Source organism: Ammospiza caudacuta, chromosome 3 (genome assembly GCF_027887145.1).
Source record: "Ammospiza caudacuta isolate bAmmCau1 chromosome 3, bAmmCau1.pri, whole genome shotgun sequence".
NCBI classification, from domain to species: domain Eukaryota; kingdom Metazoa; phylum Chordata; class Aves; order Passeriformes; family Passerellidae; genus Ammospiza; species Ammospiza caudacuta.
This window is the reverse complement of record NC_080595.1, coordinates 44,174,686-44,195,770: the sequence shown is the minus strand read 5'-3', so window position 1 is coordinate 44,195,770 and position 21,085 is coordinate 44,174,686. Positions and strand designations below refer to the sequence as shown.

Here is a 21,085-nt window from a genome sequence, read left to right as displayed (position 1 = left end):
AGGTTGCTGGAAAAATAACAAAATAACTAAGCATTTCTGAGGTTGGATGTGGTTTGTGTCATAGACCATCTCACTTGCCTCTTTTATATTCAGGATAAGGAGTGTGAGATTTCCTCTGGGATCATCATTATATGCTTCAAGTCTTGGATTCCTAGCACAAAAATGGAGTAAAGAATAGGACTAGGATGGCAAACTGCCTGTGTCATTGCAGTGAAAAAGTCTATGGCCATCTGGCCTTAATTTTTGATGTCTCAAAATATTTCACTTTATAAAAAACCTGTATGACATAATTCCACCAGCAATAGAAGTCTACATGATAGTTCATGGACACTAGGGCATGTTCTCACCACAGCTTTTGAGAACTGAGCATGTACTCCCATACCTGGTTGAGGTACCGGGGATGGGACGTCCCGTATCCACCAGCACACACCAGCAGTAGCCCGTGGAAGGATGGCACTGCACTGGTTTGTAGAGGCCGCCCTGAGCACACTCTGGAATGAACACATTGTCCTTCTGGGGCTGCTTTGCTTCCTCCAGGGCTGACTGAAGTTCTTGGTCACATGACGATGCTTTTGGATGGAAAAGAAAAAGTACTGAAGAAGATAGATGGAAAGAGCTTACTCAACTTACCAAACGGATTTTATACCTTTCTTTGATTGCATGTAAGGATTTTCTTTGTTAAAGCTTGCTACAGCTCAAATACCAGCTACATAGGTTTAGGCTATATATTTTTAAAAGCTTTAGTTTCCTTTTCATGCAGCTGCTTCATTTTATAGTCCTAATAGTATTCTGAATGCCCCCTTTCCTATACTTGATGTAATCTATGGATAAGCATATACTTTGTGACCTTAAAAAAATCCTCATGCACTCCCCTAAGGAGTCCCTAAAGTCCCTAAAGAACAGATCCTTTTCAGAGGCAACAGTAAAAATCCAACTGCCTAGGAATCCTTAAATGAATTATTCATCTAGATATTCATTTGGATGTTTATACCCTGCTCGTTCTCTCCAGTTCTGAAACAACCTCTTAACACAGTGAGAATTCTTCCAGGTTCTTTTCTGGTGATTCTGGTGTTGGCAATGTATCATTTGCTCTGGAAAGCGAAGACCCACGAAAAGAATACATTTTTATGTCATGGAATCAGTATGTCTGAAATCTTCCAGAATGTGTGAAAAACTTACATATCTATACATTCTCAGCCTTTACATGAAACTATGAGGCAAGGGGGAAAGAGAAGAAACCACAGGGCCTGAAAAGGCCTGTCAGTTTACACCAATCAGTAAAATAACCACCTCTGCTGAGGATTTTTGGTCACTAATAAACTGGTACATGTGAAAGTTCAGAGACACTAAATAAGAAAGACTATATATTCAAGCCATTTTTTTTCCAGGGAATTTAAAATCACCTATCATGTGAAATTTAGATTGTTAAAAATACATTTCTAAATAACTCCCACACTATCCATTAGGAAAAAAATATTAAATATTTGAAAAGCAAGAAGCACTCTACAGATGTTCAAATTACTAACAGGAAAATTTCAAGCCAGTAAAATTTCAATCAGTAACAGATTCTCTTCAGTTAAAGAACAGTCATTTTAATGTTACAATAAAAAAAAAAAAAGTGGGTAATATTTGCTCTTCTTTCAAACCAGTTAAAGGATTTACTTTTTGACTTTTAATAGTTCAGTGCACAAAGAACAAGTTAAATCCTGACTGAATATTCTAGTGCATTTTAACAAATTTTAGGTCTAGGGTAATCATGTTTTCTTCTACCCACAGAATTCAGAAAATGCTTTGCAAACTGCAGAATAGAAACACCAATAGAAATTCACAGAATAATACTGCTCCTTGACAGTTTTTTGCATATGTAAATGTCCAAAATCAGTAAGACTTCTGTGGCAGGGGAAAAGGTGCTATGAAGCTAAACACCTTCATACTTTAAATGGCACACAATTCCATCTATACAATGGCCTCCTAGTTTATAAAACAGTGTGCTTTTTTTCCAATCCATGTAAAAGGCTTTACAAAAGAAAATATCACTTTCTAGCTTGATTACACAAGGCACAGATGGAGGTCTTTAGCTGATTTTTTTTTTTCTCTTTTGTTTCATATAATGTTTGAACAGGGTATCTGGGTAAGTTGATGATTTTGCATGCTTTTGTCTTGGTCTACCCACTGACATAAACAGAGATTGAGTACCTCTCAAATTTCCAGTGTTTAGATAATAAAGTGTACTTAGAGAATCACCGTAGTATGGACAGAAACACTCTTTTAAAAAGGTATGTAGGAATTATTTGCATATTGAAACCTTCACAGAAATAACTATAGCTTGACAAAGTAGAAATCTGTCACCAACATCCTCCTAGAGTAGCCAAAGTAAATGTTTCCATCAGTGAATCTGGATTATGATGAATATCAGTAACAAGCTGTAACAACTCTAGAAAACACCTCACTTAGCTTTGTTGTTCACTTTTTATGTTTCATATACAATCAGGCAAAAAAGAGCACATGGGGTGAAGCAGCTGCCATGAGAGAGAGGAAATAATTACTTTTTAAACTCCACTAAATTAATGTTTCTTTCATACTGATAAACCTTGGGACCATGCCATTAGTTACTGTGACCTTCTCTTGGTTTATGTCCTTGTAACTAGCAACATAATATGGCAGATGTGCAGGTATTCTTATCTCCCCAAAACCCAGCCTTGTATGAAAAATACATTTGCATGCTCCCAGCGTTGTTTAGAAAATACACTGGTGTATGAAGACCACATAATCAGGTCATCCAGATAAACAAAATGTATCTGAATAGAGTGGGTGTGATGGAAAATTCCCAGTGCAGAAGCAGATATGAACTTTTTCAGCTGTGGACACAAGCTGTGCTCTCTAATTTCTGTGAATCTCTAGTTTCTACTGATTGAAAGAACCTGTGAAGGACTGCACTGCTGACTCATGGGCCAGTGCAGTCACCTCTGTTAAGGTGATTTAGGTGTCAGTGTTAGACTTAGATAACTGGTCTTTACTGGTTGAATTGCTGAGGCAAGTTTTTCTACAAGCTGTTGCTCAAGCCAGAAATTTTTATCTTTTGCACTAGGTCATGTTTCTCCTGGTCAGGAAATGTCACTAGGTCATGTTTCTCCTGGTCAGGAAATGTCAAGTTTTAAATGTCAGAGGCACAGAAAAGCAGAATTTTGGGGAAGATGTCACAAGAGGGCTGAAAACATGGCTTATAGCTTTAGGAGGGACAGTCAGAGGACTGCGTGAACTTAACATCGGAAGTGAGACTGGAAACTGAGCAGACTGAGCAGTAATCAAAGGAAGGTTTAAAGATAAAGGACTTTCCCCTTCTTGCAACTTTTAATTTCTTATCTTTCCCTTACAGATAGGAATTTTTAACAAGCAGGGGAACACTTATTGCTGGGCTTAAATTAGTTTTCAGATAAAATCTAGATTATTTCCAACAAATTAGGGGAAAAAAAAGAATATGATAAACACTAAATCAGTTCTCTATAAGCCAAATGACTGAGTCTTATTACAAATCTGCTGAACAGAGTTCATTAAATTAATTTAATAAAAGTGCAAAATAACTCATCATTTTTCTGGCTCATGAGCTTCAGGTCAGCTATCAGGCCATCTGCCCAAGGAAGTAATTTCTGAAGTCTAATGTTTTGCTCATTTCTGATGCAACTATTAGTGTTACCATTACTACTTCCCTGTTTATTTTCCCCACTAGAACATTGATCCTACCTAAAGGAAAACTGGTCTAAAGTGCTTATCTATAATCCTGCCTGCCAGAACCAGAACATTAATCCTTTGTGTGATTTCCTGTCTGAGGGAGCCATTCATCCACTTTCAGACTTTTCTTTCAATTATTTACAACAGGAGTAGTGGAAAGATGCAACTGTAGCCCTGTGATGCTAAGAGCTCTTATCACAAGAACTACCATACTGCTGAAAATAATTGCCTTTGTAATGTCAGAAGAGTCATGGTCAACAAATGTTCATTTCCCAGGAGAACCAGTGATAAATGTCATTAGCTTAGAAAATCTCTGACAGTTTGTCCAAACAATCTGACAACAACTATGAACTGGAACCAAAACAGATGGATGCCAGAAGTTCATAAAATGAACAGTATAGAAAAGGATCTATGTCACAATAAAAGTAGGATAAATACCTTACTCGTTAAAATGCATCAAACTTTCTCTGGAATGTGTTACTACAATAATATTCCTTCTCGGAACAGAAAAGCACTGACACTCCTGTTTCTTCCTTTTAAAGAATGCGCTTACACTGTTGTTATTTTACATAATTCCTTCAATTTTACCTTGCTAGAAAAAAAGAGATCATTTCCAAGCATCTTAGTAAAAAAACATAAACCAGGCTAAAAATACATAAACATGGCTTAAAAAATCTTTTCTGCATAGTCTATCATGTTGGCCAGTGCTGTAGGCTTAGCTGGGATAATTTATTTCAGGTTAATAAACCTTTCTGCATTTCCTACCCAAACTACATTTTAATTTAGGCTTATAAGCATTACTGGTTCAAAGCAGACATTTCAATCGTATAAGGAAATACACTTTTCTGTCCGGTTTTGCATCAAGAGTCTTTGTGCCATCTACCCAATGGCCATTTCTGAAGGACAAAGTAAAATTCTTGCTCATGACAAAGGGAAGTTAAAAAAATGCTTTAGATCTAACACATGTTCCACTTCCTATGTCACAGTGCTATTCCATTTCTTCTCTTTTCATTTTAAAGATTAGTTGCTAAATACATTTTTCATGTTCTGGTTTAAGATGCCTTTACAGTCCATTACAAACAACGAGCTGAAATGCTGCATCTTCTGGCAATAGGAAACACACTTCAGCTAATGACAAACTTGGAGAAGTTTCAGGTTTTGTATAAAATCTTTGGTTAATTTTTTTGCCAGTCCTCTCTAAGAAAACACTCTGGATTTCAATAAATCAAGCTAATTTACAAGATTTTTTTAAAGAAAACTTCATTTAATTAAGAAAATTTAAATTAATTCAGTTCATTTTTAAAAAAATACCTCAACAGCAATAGGATGTAACACTGTAATTCCTTATTTATTGAAGACTCCATTTACTCATCTGTGATAGGCTACCTAAAATGTTAATTAATGTTTACTAGGGAATGTCCTAGAGGAGAATAGCAGTGATTTTTTCTGGAAAAGTCATCTTGAATAATCTATTTAACTGTGCATTTTTGTGTTGCACATCTAAAACACTGAGTGCTGTATTATGTATGTTAGGATAATCATCTTGTTAGCCTTGTAACAGGCTCCTTATTTCAGAAATTCAAGCAGTTTTTCTGCTGTATCTTATCACAACTTCTCCCAGTGTGTGGAATTTCATGATTACAAATAATTTGAGTTGGTTTTTTTTGCATAAATGTAAATACCTGTATTTATGTCTAAATTTCAGTGTGGTCCGCAGGAATAAGTTGTCAAGTCTGCAGAAAATTGCAGAGGCGTCTGTATGGTACTTTAACATTTCCTGCCACTATACAAACATTTCCTTCCAACTTCCTTAACTCCACAATGTGTATATAACAAACAGAATCCACTCCAAGAAATTCTGTTTTCAGTTGGTTCCTTCTGCCTCCTTTTCTCATTATAATGGGCCATGAAAGGGCAATTTAGACAGCCTAGTTTTCAGGGTAAATGGATCTTTTATTAGGGCTTGAAGCTCAGTGTCCCACACAGAAAGCAGGTAACAAGAAACCTGTGAACAAAAATACTTCCAAAAGTGATAAGCAAGTTCTAGAGGAGTACAGTGTAACATTACAGGCAGTTAATATTGCAGTTCCACCCTGTTTCTGGGAGGATATACAGACAGGATATAATCATGTAATCATGCCCAAATTGTATGACAATTTCTGCTAATCAGAGTGTTATTCAAATCAACCGTCTGTCCCAGTAAATTAAGTCTAATTTAAGTGCACTTCAAGTACTGATTTACAGAAGTTTTGTGCTAGTTTATTTCAATACACCATGATTAGGATGCATAAATACTCATCTTATTGATACCCATGAAACCCTCCAAGAAATTTCACATCTCATGAGAATAAGAATTTGTTCCATTTGCTTAGGATGAACCCTCTTTGAACCAGTGAAGCTGATACACCCCAAGGAAACTGATCACAATATGTTTTTATATTTTTAACTAGTTTTCACAGTATTCAAGTTTCATTGAATGGAATTGCACTTACATTACACCAAATTATATTTCCACATATGACCAAAATGTTCACATTAGAAAGGAAAGTGGGAATTATATTTCCACATATGACCAAAATGTTCACATTAGAAAGGAAAGTGGGAAGTGGGATAATTTCTATTCAAGCTATGCATTTCCTGCAGAGGAGTTGACTGAATGGCAAAATGGTCTACTATAGCAGTGGCTCCATCAATCCAACTCCAGCAAACACAGCCCTTCAAGGTAAACTAAAAGGTTCTTTACCCGTAGCTGACCAATTATATCACCCAGAATCCATCAATTCTGTTCCTGCTATAAGCACAGCCAATACAAATGACAAAAACTCCCCAAATTATTTCATTCTAGTAATGGAGAGATCTGGCTTTCTATTCCATGGCTTTCTATTTTTTCAGGGTTTCCAGCTTTTGTCCAGACATTCTCTAGCATGACAGATTCCTTCTCTGAAGAGATAGATGAAGTGGTATTATGCACTTTGAATGCCACCTTTTTACCCTTTGTGTAAAGTAAGCTGTTTCCTTGTCCCTCATGGCCAGAGCATGGGCATCTCACACCAATCTTTTTTAAGATAGCTTTTTTCCAAACCAGGACACCTGTTCTTACAAGAATTTATTTGCTTGCCTCCTCTTGACACTTTCAAATAAACTTGATTGTAACTGAAATCAAGTGCAGCTAAATGCTACAATGCAAGAATTAATTTGCTCATGCTGCTAGTTTCTTATAAAGGCTGTTCATTAACCTGGATCAAACAAAGAGTACTTATGTGGGCCAGACTTCCCCCAGTAAGAATCCATGGAAAAATACCTACTAAACTCAATGGACAGTACATGAGGTCTCAGCTGAATATATTCATATGCAAGTATGTTTCCAGTTAGGCCTGACATTTGTCCATGGACCAAGTACTGATTGTAAGGAATAGGTAACATTAATAAACACTCAACCTTAGACCCAACATCTAGATGGCAACCAAAACCTAGGACTAAATTACAGCATTCATAGTCATCTGGCGCCACATGTTTTGATTTACCTTAGGTTCAGATGCGCATCAGCATGAGGGTTCTCCAAGCCTGGAGGAAGCTGGCAACCTTCCTGCCCATATTCTATCTCATTTGTGAAAAAAACTTGTGGGAATTAAATATTGCAGGCCCCTTGTGTGCATTTTCAGAGAGTGCTCAGTGTACAGCTGATCACTGTTTTGCACTTTTGGAGCTTGGGCCAATGATTGTGGCTCAAAAAGCAAAAAGCTCATTGCTTCAACACAGCCCTAATGATTAATTTATGTACTTTAGTCCATTGAACAAAGAAGGATAAATCACAGACAGATGCTCTCATTTATCTATGTGGTTTCATATGCAAAGACACTGCAATACACAAGGAAAATCCTCTGAAAATGCACTGAGCCCATTGAAAAAATATTCAAAATACAGAAACCACTAGCCCCCATTTTGCTTTACCTGAAAATAGTACAATCATAATCAATATCATCTACTGGGATACACCAACTCAACTTTTACCCTGGATCCAAGTCCAGTAGGCCTATATCAAATCAAGCTTTCTGAAATACACAAGTTCTGTTCTACCAACTGACAAATGTTTGGGGAGCCATAAGACAGAGGTCTGAAACATAATGCGATGAATTGCTCTTTAATCAAAATCCAAACCCACTTTTCTGCTGGGATTTTTTCTTTAAAAAAAAAATTCTCTTTTTTTTAAGGGATTTTTCTTTTTCGTTTAGGGAAGGTTTGGCACATATCTCTGCAATTCTTTATTTTCTTAAGATTTGAAATCCTGTAACCACAGTTACTGAGAAAGACTATAACCACAGTCACTGCAAAAGAAAAATAACTGTTTTGCCTCAAAAAACCTGCTATTTTAGTGTTCTATTTGATTGTTCCTTTGCTTTCTTGTTTATTTATTTTAGCCCAACTTCTTGGTTAAACAGATGAGAAACATTATTCAAGTATTCAAATTTATCCTCTCACAGAATTATAACCAATTTAAATTAATCAGCTATTCATTTGTGATCCTTTTTCTCTTCACTGCCATTGAACAGATTAAGGGATCAAATAATCTACTTCTTTGACACCAAATGTAATTCTCTATTTTGGCACTCCTACACAGATTGAATAAAACAGTAGCGTGAGATCTGTCCTGACTTGAAAACTCACACAGAAATTAATCTTCATTTATAAACATGATGCAATCTAAACATTTAAATATTAGCATTTACTTCTACAGTAGACAAATAAGGGAGAAACATGAAGTGAGTATACATTAGATTACAGATAGGAGTTACTTCAAAGATGTTTTTTGCATTAGAGGCAAATTTTTGTACTGAATTTCCCAGGTTAAAATATTTTATTTTACCATCCATGAAATGTCAGAGTGCAGTAAACCAAAAGCTGCATATTTTTGTTAAATCTTTAACAGCAGTGTGTGAAAGGGATAGCAAGCCTTTGCAAAGTGCCAGGTATAATCCAAGGACTATTTACACCCTACCTTCCTCAATGGATCTTTAAAAAGTACCTTTACACACATCAAAAATCATTTAAAGCCAAATAGTCAATGTTATGGGATCAGGCTGCACAATGAGAGTGGAAAATCTGGTCTTCTGAAGAGATGAGATCTCTCATCCTGCTTTTGCTCAATTAATGGGAAGAGCATGGATTATCATCTCCATGTTGTTCTTGCTAGAACAAGAACTCCAAGGTGTTCTTGCTAGGCTTTATTGACTTCCCTAACATGAGAGAGGATAATGTGCAAATGACTGCCCCATTCTGCAAGGATACATCTGAAAGCAGTTATTTGCCAAATGGAATGAAATCTGGTTTTCCTACATAAGAAGAAATACTGGTACCTATTATTCTTTCACATGGCTGCCTCATCCTGCCATAGCAGAGCAGCCACACTGTGTTCAAACTCCAAAACCAACCAAACAAGAAAAGCCACCACCCAAAATTACAGTAAATGAAAATCACTAACTTATCCCAAACAGAGTGGCTGGCTGGCCAGCTTGCTATAGCAATCTGAAGGGTCATTCATTAAACAAAATTGCGCAAAGGTATCATTCTTGCTTTATGAGTATATTGACCAGCTAATGTGAGTCTCCTGCCAGTGGAAAAATCTCTCATTTTTCAAGAGAGATTTGAAGTGAAAATAAAGCTGGTTCACTTTTTCCATAGAGCTGTGAAAATTAAACTCTTTGCCAGGTAAGCTGAGGATACATATTTGTTTGAATAGCTGTACTAAAAATTAAAAAACAAAACAGGCGAGCAGGGGTGCCTAAATTCATACTTTGGCACTTAAATAACCCAACCATCTTACACGAATGTTTATCCATCTAGCACTTCCCCTCCATGAAACAGAAGTTGTTTCTCTTCCCCATTTGGAAAACTGAGTGCGTGGATATGACTTTGGATACTTGACCTTAGGCACTCAAGTAATTTTCCTTTCAGAGGTGTACAGTGGCATCTCTGGCTGCAGCCTGTGTCATGTTGCTGCCACTGGTTCACAGTGCTAATGCTGTTGGCACCATGCAATGTTTTTCAGCCTTATTGCTTAACTCCTGCCTCCTGCCTGGAGGTGACTGCACTCCACCAACATTTAATTTTCTAAGTATCAACTAATTTCCACCTTACAGACAGAGCCCTCACTACTGCTGCAGAAGCCAGCAGGAGCCAGGAGGATTTCTGTCTGTTTATGGGAACGTGACCTGAGATGCATAGTTTAAAAATGTGCAGATATGTTAAAAAAAATAAGAGAATGTTATTTTGAATTTTGGTAGCTCTCCTTTACATGTGTCAAAGTATCTTAAAATGGTCAGTACTGTCTGCACCTTTATATAATTCATAGCAGACTGGATAGGCATTACAGAATGGTAAGAATTTGGCCCTCAGGCACTGAGCAGGAATACAGACATTAAACGGGCTGCTGAAACAGAAATGCTCCATTTTTTTCTTCAGTATTTCAGGCAGTTACTCCAACAGCTATAATACAAAAGTTTATGCTACCATTGCCATTATCTCTCAGATAAATACCCTTAAAGTCTACTTGGTTTAAACAATCTCAAAATTTAAAAAATGTAGTAATATTGAGAACATAATTACACCCTTAAAAGCTAACCTATGACAGATGAATTAAAAACTTTTCTACTGTTTTTTCTTCTTCATCTCATCAAAGAAAAGGTAAGAAGCAGGTGGAAAATGAGCATTCATATTATTGCTTGTCTCTAATGACAAGGACTGTGTTGTGCAATGAAAAATCTTTTAACAGAGAAACAAAAAACTTCTCTAAGGTGGTATCATCTGTTGATGATACTGCTCCCAGAACTCTTGCCCTCAGTATGAGATTCAACAACATGAACATGAAGCCTGGTCACAAGGTAACTGCACTGCTTTAACCCTGGGTAAAGCCAAAAGCTCATCTCAGATTGAAGGCTGTACAGGTCTCTGCCGCGCAGCACACTATATCCAAAGCACATTATTTATATAGCACGCAGGACATCAGTATTCATAACAGGAGAACTCCAGGATTCAGAAAGAAGACTGTTTACTGATTTTGGCAAAGTTTTGTGTGCAATAAAGAGGATGAGCCAAAGAAGAGTGAAAGCCAGTAAGAATATTCTAATACTAATTCTTTCGACTCAAATAACTTTTAATATAGTTTTATATTGCTCTTTCTTTTCTTTTTTCTTTTGTCATATGGCTATGTTTAAACAGCTCAGCCTGTGCTTTGGTTTCAAGAGCAAAGACAAATCTTTGGCTTGGCTTTACATTCAAACTTTGGAAAAAAACAAGGGCAATCTGAATTTAAAATAAAAATTCCAATTCCACCCCACTTTCATCTCTGTTTTCAAAAAGAAATAGTTTTCTGAAGAGTAAATAATGCTACATATGATGTGAGAATGAAACATCACTATGTTTTTGAAGAATGGGAGACCTACAATCATATTGAAAAATTCCAGGCCAAAATTTCTGCTCCTATGAACTGGAGCCATTCCATTGCATACAGTAGGGATCAGCAGCAGAAAATTTAGTCCCAAGAATATTCAGAACAATTTTAAAGGCTTCTTAGATAATGCATAGTAGCAAAGACCTTTGAACTAGTAAAATGAGAGTTTTTAAGTGCCTAAGGATCCTTAATCATTTACAATCCATGATTACTTTATGTCCTCAGAAGATCATTATTTTAAGTGTTTAACATGCCACACAAATGACCTGGATAAATAGTAGAGGCCTTGCAAAAATACTTTCCAGCAATCTACTGTGTGTGAGAGTAAAGAGCAGGTTTCCCAAAGTGTTAATTTTCAAGGTGTTTGCTTGGCTTTCCAGCCTTTTCAGACCTGTGCCCATCTCGTTTCCCCACACAAACATGTACAACTACCTCAAGCCATATTTATTTTGAAGCTCTCTACAACTAAGGAAGAAATCTGAAGGACTGGTTTTGGCAGTACTGTTCGAATAAAACAGATTATAAATATTTAACTTTTACAATGAGCATCACAGGAAAGCGCAATGTTGGCATTCTGTCACCTAATAAGGAAACGTTTTTATTATCGCTTACGTGTAGACAGTTCTGTTATTGTTTCTACATATGATGCATTGTATGCTTTGTGTTCTTTTTAATTTGGGAAAATTAAACATTGTTTAATGTCTTGACAATAATGCAAGGAAGCTCACTGCATGAGGCTCCCAGGAGGTTGTGAAGCTATTGCAATCAGAGCTGTTGCTAATTAAATCTGCCTATTGTTACAAAGCATTTGGGGCCAAACCAATCAACCACTGGCATAATTAATGTAGTTCACAAGGGCCTTTAGCAGTACTTGTTTTCATTAATCATGAGGAACAAACACAGGCTAAAGAAGAGTGGAAAAGCCTGTGTATTTACAAACCTGCTTGCCTTGGGTCTCATTTGTAAACAACTACAGTACAGTCCCATGGCAAGCACCCTTGAACACTAGTAATTTTGTCTCATACATGTATGCACATTTTCATGAAGGTAACATGCAGGAGAAGACACAGGCTCTCCCTTGCATCAAATGGGCAAGCCTATCCTCTTTTGCTTGTGTTCTACATACATATTTTACAATGACATAATGACAGATATAGTTTGCAGAATGAAGGGGAAGAATCTTTAAAGTTATCAATCAGTTGCAAGGAAAAAGATGTAAATCCAATGTCATGATTTACATGAGTGGGACACTGCGATCAACAAACAAAACAAAAGGCATGCAAAACTGAAAAAAAAAGGTGCCTTTTCATTTAGAGAAATACCACTATTTCAATTGGTCAATACATATTTTCCTTCACTTCCACCTGATATACCGCATAAGTCTGTAAAGCTCTGTATTGTATTCCATAGTCCTGTACTAGATGCTGTCTCAGCCATCTCTCTGATGAAACCTTTCTTCTGCTTGCATTGATCTGTCCAGACTGTGACAGCCCTGCCCAAAGCTGAGCCAGGATTAGAGCCCTGGAGTTCCTGGCTAGCTGCCCTGAATGTAAGCAATGAAACCACACTGTCTCCTTCCACTAGCTGACGTCAGATGCTTTCCCATACAATACTTTGTAGGCTGCTTAAGTCTCCACAATGATATCCTGAGGAAGTGATATTGGCACAAAATACAGTCCAAGACTCTGAGCACTAGTCAGTCAGACCAACAGCATTGACATTATGACACTTGTATTGAGTTTTATTTGAAAAACTGAGATGAGGTACAAAACAACTCACAGCTTTGGCTAAGGTGATGCATTCTTACTTAGGAAGCATTCTAACTTAGGATGAATTCTTATTTAGGAAGCATTGTTACTTAGAAGGGTATTAAATTAATGCTGAAAATATATTTCACTAGCTTTAGTATCAAACATGTAGTTGCTCCTACCTTTTGGTATCCTTCAGTATCCTACAGTATGGATAACACAGCTGGACAAGGTAGCTCTGAAACAGTCTCTGACATCCTACACAGATAGGTAATGACACCTTTCCAAGTTTACTCAATCTAGGAATCAGAACACATTCATTAAAGTCAAGAGAAATTCCACCTATGTAACAGCAGCAGGATTGGGGTGGACTGTCCTATTGTCACTAATTCATCAGACTGATATACTACATACCAGCTACATTAGGAAATGAGCGTGCACTGTGTTTCCAAGAGAAGCCATAACACCAGAATCAGTCCTGTAACATTAGCATCCCCATAAAGAGAAAAACTTTTAAAAAATTTAAATAAACCCTCCAGGCCTGATTCACCTCTCTCCATTTAAGTCTTCCAGTGGTATTAGCCTCATAACTGCAGCAGAGTCACTCCTATTTACCCTGCTCCGAGTAAAATGAGCCTTCACGCCTGCTGAAACTAAATCATTGCCTCCTACAGTCATTTTCTATTATTATATTGGACTGTTTAGCTAAAGGGATGAACTACAGGATGTGTGACTACATTACAAGTCACTGTTCTGTGCTGAAGATGTTGGTAGGGAAATGGGAAGAAGTGACCTTTCAAAGCGCTGACATTTATACTGATATTTTTGACTTTGCTGCTCCTCTGTTGCATCAATTCACAGGAACTTAAAATCATATCCTAAAAATGATCTTAGATTGCTTTTAAAATCTGACTAGAAACTTCAAGAACAATGAAACTGTAAGTCCCTTAAACTAAGAGACAACCAAACAGGAGAGCAATGAGATTAGCAATTTTCTCATTACTTTCTGGCAGTCTGAGAGTATGACTTTAGCTACATAATGGGAGTTTTAGGAAAATCAGAGAGGAAACAAGATCTGAAGTTACATAAATTTCTCCTCTCCAAACCAGTTAGGCAAGTAAACAAAGAGAAAGCACCCCTACTCCCTTGCCAGCCAGAATACCTGGGCACAGGGATGTTCTGAAAGAGTAAACTGCACCAGAACAGTGTGGTCACCAGCCTCTGCCACTAATCCCACCTCTGACTCTGTTAAAAGTCTCCACTGATTCAGATTATGTGGATGAACTAGGTAAGCAACAGGTAAGCATAACCATCAGCCTTTGTCAGTTCTTTCATCTTTTGGAATTTGGTTTAATACAGATGTGAAAATTTGGCCTAATGTCTGAGGGAGACACTAAACCCTTCCTATGATTTGCACTCGAACAGATCTTGCAATTCTGAACTATTTTCCTTCTTGCAAAAACTTTACCTCAGATTTTGGAGGCACTTGAAGAGTTAATTTGATTTTATAGTCCTCTGCTTCCAGACCAAATATCAATGAGTTTGTTGCCCTAATCTAACTGGGTGTACTGGAACATAATTAAAGGCGTTAAAAGTCACCCATGTTTGAGGAATTTATGTATTTATAATGCATTCTAGTCCCACAAAAACTGCATCTAATCATTCCTTCCAATAGAGACCAATAAAAGTTCTTTCATTTTGATAAGTTGTTTTTACTCACTGAAGAACAAGTCTAGAAAGTTTAAATATCACTTAGATCTCACTGGAAAGCAATGGTACAAGGTAACTCACTGTTTAAATGGCAAGAACATAAATTTTTTCATAGCTTGTTATGACTGTAATACAGTTGGTTGAAAAATTTTTTTTGACTGTCTGCTGGAATACCAAGTATTTCAATAAAACTGTGTTTTTCATTTAAAGTGTTTCTCTTTGATAAAAAAGGGAACAAAACAAAACCCCTCAACAAGGTGTTTGTGTTGAACTTCACAGAGAACCACACAATACAAGATTCTTCAAGGGTCTGAGTTTATAAAATGGGGAGATGATTACATTCTACATATACTAAGGACCCAGCCCTCAAAAAAGGAAGAACTAATGAAGTTTTAAAATTACAGCTCCAACAAGGCATTATAATGTACCATCAATATTTTGAGTTTTGAGCCAAAAACATTCAGTTATTTGAAGATATTTTTAACTGAATTTTTGTCTTGAAGATGCACTTCTTTAGATGAAAATAAATATGTTTAAAAAACAAGTTCTCTATTTAGTCATGTGTTTTCCACAGAAGACTGCATTTTCAACCAGTTTGGCATATTAAGCTTTGCCCTCTCTTTTCTCTTGTTTTGACCAAGAGAATTTGAGATCTACAATTGAATTTACAGCCTTAATTGCATTTAAACATAGTTTTATTTGTGGATGAGTGCAGATACTTAGCCTGCTGTTTTTAAACTAAAACAGGTATTAAAAATTGCTTAATGAAAAGCAGCGGTCTGTCTCTTCAACCACTGCTTCTTCTCCAGTAACACAGAAATCTAGTGCATTGTGGAAACAATACTTAATGTTATTCCTAGGCAGTTATTCCTACACATTGCAGAATGCAGGGAAAGCAGTGCCTAACATTTATCTGGAGCAGTCTGATTTGAGAGGTGACAGAGCACAATGTACAGAGTGCAGCAAGATGTAAAGCAAGCCAGTTGGAAGACAATAGTTGGGGTATTATAGTTGAGATGAGAAGATCTCAAAGTGTGTTTATGTACCTTAGTAACATTATTTGCCTACAAGAACCTCCCTTGCTCTGATGACCCTTGGAGTGGCTTTGCCTGGAAAGGAGGCTCTACATTGGAAACTGTAACCAACAAAAGAATCCAGTACACTGCATTCAGGACAGGGTAGGGTAAAGGGTCCATGGATGACAGCATTAACCTTGGACCTTAACAGTCCATAAAAGCAGACACTGATGTAAAGAGTCAGACTAATGCAACAGCTTCATTGCAGACATGTGGCCAGTGCACAGATTTGGGGGTGAATTCCACCCATCACATAGAAGTCACCATACAAGATGAATTTCTCTTGCTTTTGTACCAAATGGAGAACACTAAAATTACTGATGAAGCCTCCAAAAGTTCCTGCATCACATGGCAATTTGTTACAGAATTAAGGAAAAAGCCAAGAATTTTTTTGAAAAAAATTAAGCAATGCATGAACTGTAACACAAGCTGTCAGTCCCTTCAACAGTTTTGTTCAGAGATACATGGCTTGGCAAATAAGAAATGTAGAATTCATATGTGATAAATCATCCAATTAAAAATCCCTCCAAATTTAAGCTGCCATGACTAGCCATAATCTGATCTACCAGGGAACATTACATGTGGACTGCGGTCCTCCCACAGTCTGTATTTCCATTAACAAGTCAGAACTTTTTTTGTGCAGATCAAGCAGTAGAATTCCACAGTCCATATAACTGGTTTTAGCTTCTTTTTAAAAAAAAAGCTTATTCTGTTATTGGAAGGGCAGATAGCTGGTTATTTGACTTATCCTGATAGAAGAAAAAACTGCATCTCTGCATTGAACATTTTCTCCTAACTATCAGGTCACTGGATGATGATGGAACGCCTGGCAGCTCTTACTGTTTACCCTGTTGGAAGACCTATCTTCCACATACCACCCAGCAACCATAGTGCATCCATAGCCAGAACCAGACTGTCTTGACTGAAGGTTTTATCTATTTCCCAGAAAGATTATGTCATTAGATATGATCCAGTCTAATATATTTTGGTGCATTAACATGATTTACATGATTTGTTTTCATCTGTCACTAAAATACAGATCATTAACCTGACATTCCTCTTAGGATTTATGGACCTTATTGATGTTTTTATGATTATGCAATCTGATGTCTGGCCAACCATAGAAAGCTGTGGGTAGGTGGAGGAGTGCATGTCTGAAAACTAAAGGAGAACTTCAAGCAGGACGGTTTTGTCATTTACTTGCTGTAGCAAGTAATGTGATATAATTAAAAATGGTCAGGAAAGATTACTATCTTTTGGCATCAAATTTTAACACATGCAGTAAAATAGAAATTATCAGCCTTGCATAAAACAGATTTTTTTTTCCCTCCCCACAGTGGGGGTCCAGTAAAGCCCTGGAACATCCTGAGGATAAAGAACATCAACTGGATGTAAAACAGAGCTCTTTTTCTAATGGTTTAGGATGGGAGGGTCTTCCCCTGTAGTGGGAGGAAAAAGCTGGAAATGGCAGTGCTTGATCTTTTTTAAGGTTTTGAACTAATATGTAAAATTAAAATTAAGATAAATTAAAATCCTTGTGAAAAGGATTATAAAAGATAGGACAGTTCTATAACAAGCATGATCCAGCAGCCTATGAATTAAGAATGAATCATAATATACAAGCAGTGTGGGGAGGTCTGGAAAGTTTAATCTTCTTGGACGACTCTGAAAGAACTGAAAGAAAACAGCAATTTTCCTTTACCAATTTAGGTCAGGCAAGGCAAAGCAGAGCAACGAAAAGAAAGAGGAACAGAGTATGAAGAGTGATTTTGTTCACTGGTGAAGAACGTGAAGAGGTTGAAGAGTACTGTTCCCTCTTTTGTAACAGGTAAACCAAGACTAGAGTATCATTAAAAATTGCTGCTGAAAGTAATAAAAAGTTCTCTATTAGGAACTAAGTCAACCACTTACTGATTGGCTGGAGTGATGTGAGCATTCAGTAGTTTTTAAGCTGTTTTTCAGCTGCCAGAGAGTATCTTGCAAGCAATATTTGGAAAGAATTCTACTCTAAAACTATTGTGGTTCTTGAAAGAAAAACAACAGCAAATGAAGGAGAAGTAAAGAGAGATGCCTCCTTCACTTTAAAATATAACAGTAGTGCATATAACAAGTTGTGACAGTGCCTCATGGATCTCCCTCCCCAGCAGGTTCTTAACAATGCTAGGTTTAGAGTAAAATACAAATCAGAAATTATAGTTCACAGAGAATAATTAAGTTCCTTCTTGAACTCTAAAGGGAACATTTAGTGAATCAGCTACAAGAGTCAACTCAAAGAGTCTGAGAAGGCCATTAGATTGTGTTTTGGAAGCTTCCAGTCTTCATCTGAGTATTTTTACTAAAATTCCATACAATGCTTTTCTCTTTAACTGCCGTGCAGCACTTTGCTGAGAGAACAGGCCAAACAAATATTGTTCTACCAGCTCATGTCTTTCAGCACCCACAGACTTTACAAGGCCCAAAAGGCAGATCTATGGCTGACATAAAATATTTGGACTTGCTGTAGATGTCATGAAATAAAGCTAGTGCCTTTCCTTGTGTAGGGAACTGACACACAGATAAGCCCAAGGTAGAAAGTTCACAGTAAAAATGTCTGGACTTGAATTTGTCTAAAATTTAGTAGAGACAGACTGCCATTTGTTATGGACTGAGTTCCCATTGACAGAATGCCTGTGTTGATTTGATAGCCCTTTGGGATGTTTGAAGACATTTAAAATCAATACTCACACCTTCTATTCTACTTTCCTTTCAGGGTTTGAATTGAGAGTTTTAGGGCTTAAGCCAATTCCATTTCAGATACTCTGGATTATCAAACCTCTGTGCCAGAAGATTAAGATCTCCAACAGGCTGTTGTAACTTTTAGCCCATGACAATGTCAGATACTCTAGGCAGGACATGGATATACTTCAACAATCTATTACTAGGCTTTTGACTTCAGCTACAGCTAATGACTGCATTTACAACACAAGTATTTACAACACAAGTAATTACTGTGGTTGAGCGTGGCTCATACTTCACCAATTGTTGGAAAGAAACACTGTCTTTAGGGCTGAAATGAGCTAGTAACAGACAAAAGGCTCCAGTTTTTCTGTTTAATTCAGTGGTTTTCAATTAATGGACCACTTCCACTCAGGCTCTTTCCCTATGCAAGTCTACTTTATGTATTTGAAGTCCATTTCTGAATGTCCAGTATAGGCATAATATATTAAGAGCAAGCAGGCATCATCCTCACCTGCTCCTCCTTTAATGCCAAATACAAACAAATTTGAGAATGGAAGATTAGCCAGGGTTCTGCAAGTCTAACAAAAGACTTCCTAGGAACCCCTGCTGAAAAAGACAGGCAACAAGCTTTTAAAGTACTTTCTTCCCCCTCTTGCCTATGTCCTTTCCTCACTTTTTTATGATATCCATTTTGATTTCCTTCTGTTATAACTGGTTTCATATCTCAAATCTCCACATTGTGAAATAAGCCTAATTCAAAATATTTTTAGAAAGCTTCTAACTATTTTGTAATAAATATGTAAGTGGAAACATTCAACTGGATCTAAATTTTTCCTTGCTAGCTCACACAGCTTCAACTGCAGGTAATTTATCTTCAGTGAACACTAAAAGCAACATCTGGAAAATACAACAATTAATGAGAATAAGTAAAAAGTCACTGAGCTGTTACACAGTTTTCTGTCTCTAGGTTATTAATTTTCCTTTGCTTAGAAAGGAATGGCTCTTAGAATTGATATAATTGGGCAGACACATGAACTCTTACATTTATTTCCTTTGAAAGAAAATGGTTTCTTGGGGAGGCAGGGGGTGTTTATGCAAGTTTTTTTAACTTTAGGACTGACTTTTGTCAGGATAGGCAAAACAGTAAGAAGTTGGTCAGGTTGAGTTTGGAATGAACATGAGCATCGGAGTATGGACAACAAAATAAGTAAGCTGACAAGACAGACTGACAACCAAAATCGTTTCCATGTGAGAAAAACTCTAATGTAAAAATGCTTTGAAGCTGTCAGATGACATGGCAATAAAAACTACATTCACTTCTTAGAATGTTACTCTGTCATATTAATCAGTCTTACTGGCACACTTTGCCAACAGATTCAGACTATACAGACAGATAAATGCAAGCAGCTATTTTGTATAGATACAGACACATAATTATCACTTTAGATTTCATTATTTTAGTCTATTAAGAAGATATTCTCAGCAGACATCACAACACTTTCATTTGTATTAGCACCGAGTCTATAATACATTACTGTATGTGCACATCATTATCCCAGATAGTGTTTTGAGAATGAAACTCTTGTTGAATCAAACTCTCTGGGACTAACTGATTAAACCTTGCAACAGATTTTTTAAGTCCTGAAAATAGTCTGTAGCAAAAAGGCAGCAATCAAACACCACTCCATTGTGTCAGAAAATTAAATAAAAAGGGTCTCTGTCCCTTTCACATGTGCACAGGTGAAGTAAAAAATTGTGACAATGTTAATTCTACATTACCAGAATAACCATAATAAGAGGTTTGAAATCTGGGTACTCCTGAAATCACTAACACCAGAGTTTGAGGAGACAATTAATTGTGATTTAGGATTCTTCATTATGGAGGAAAGATGTCGTAATCACATAAACCTGACCCTGCCTCAGAAGCCTTAATGGCAGATCAGGATTTTCTCTGGGTCAACCCTATTTTATGATGGATTATGTATGGCTTGTCCACTAGCACCTGCTTAAAGCATATAAGCATAAAGATATCAGAAATCACAGAGATGGCACAAACACTGCATCACTTGTCTGTGTGGTTCAGATGAAATGTGAACTATTGGGTAAACAAAGAAAGGCAACAATTTCTTCCTCTCTTCTGTTTTGGTCATGCTGGTCATACTGGATTATCAATACAACAAAGACCAGTTTTACAACCCCTTTACAATGCTCATTAAATACACAATCAACAAATATAGGATCAATGAACAGATAAATCATTAGCGCTAGGATACTATTACATCACTACAGAAACAGATGAAAGTATAATAAGAGAATAGAACTGAATAGTAAACAGGTGAAACTGCACTATGTTTTAGCCACTAGAACAATATTCAAACATTTTTTTATCGTGAATTACATTATCATCAGAATTTCTAAGGTCTTTAAGTACCTATATATGTATACTACAGGTTACAGATGACTTTTTCTTTCCTATATTTGCAAAATTAATGAAATTTTACACTAAGTATGGTTTATTCTGTGGTGTACAGATTCTACTGAGAAATTCCTGAGTACTTTAAGAACCTTTTTGAACAATGAAAATGTTATCACTTAAACTAACCCTATTTATTTCTCAGGAAAGTGCTCCCACAACAGACTATTCGAAAATAAAGGCT

At 36.7% G+C, this 21,085-nt stretch overlaps 1 protein-coding gene across 3 annotated transcripts in view; it reads right to left on the bottom strand.

The window, feature by feature from the left end:
* SMOC2 (SPARC related modular calcium binding 2) overlaps nucleotides 1-21,085 on the bottom strand; it is a 137,177-nt gene that overhangs the window by 41,205 nt on the left and 74,887 nt on the right. For all 3 annotated transcript variants that reach the window (XM_058801730.1, XM_058801731.1, XM_058801732.1), the window contains exon 8: nucleotides 383-569. In XM_058801730.1, the coding sequence (XP_058657713.1) occupies nucleotides 383-569 (187 nt within the window). The remainder of the gene's footprint in view (nucleotides 1-382; nucleotides 570-21,085) is intronic.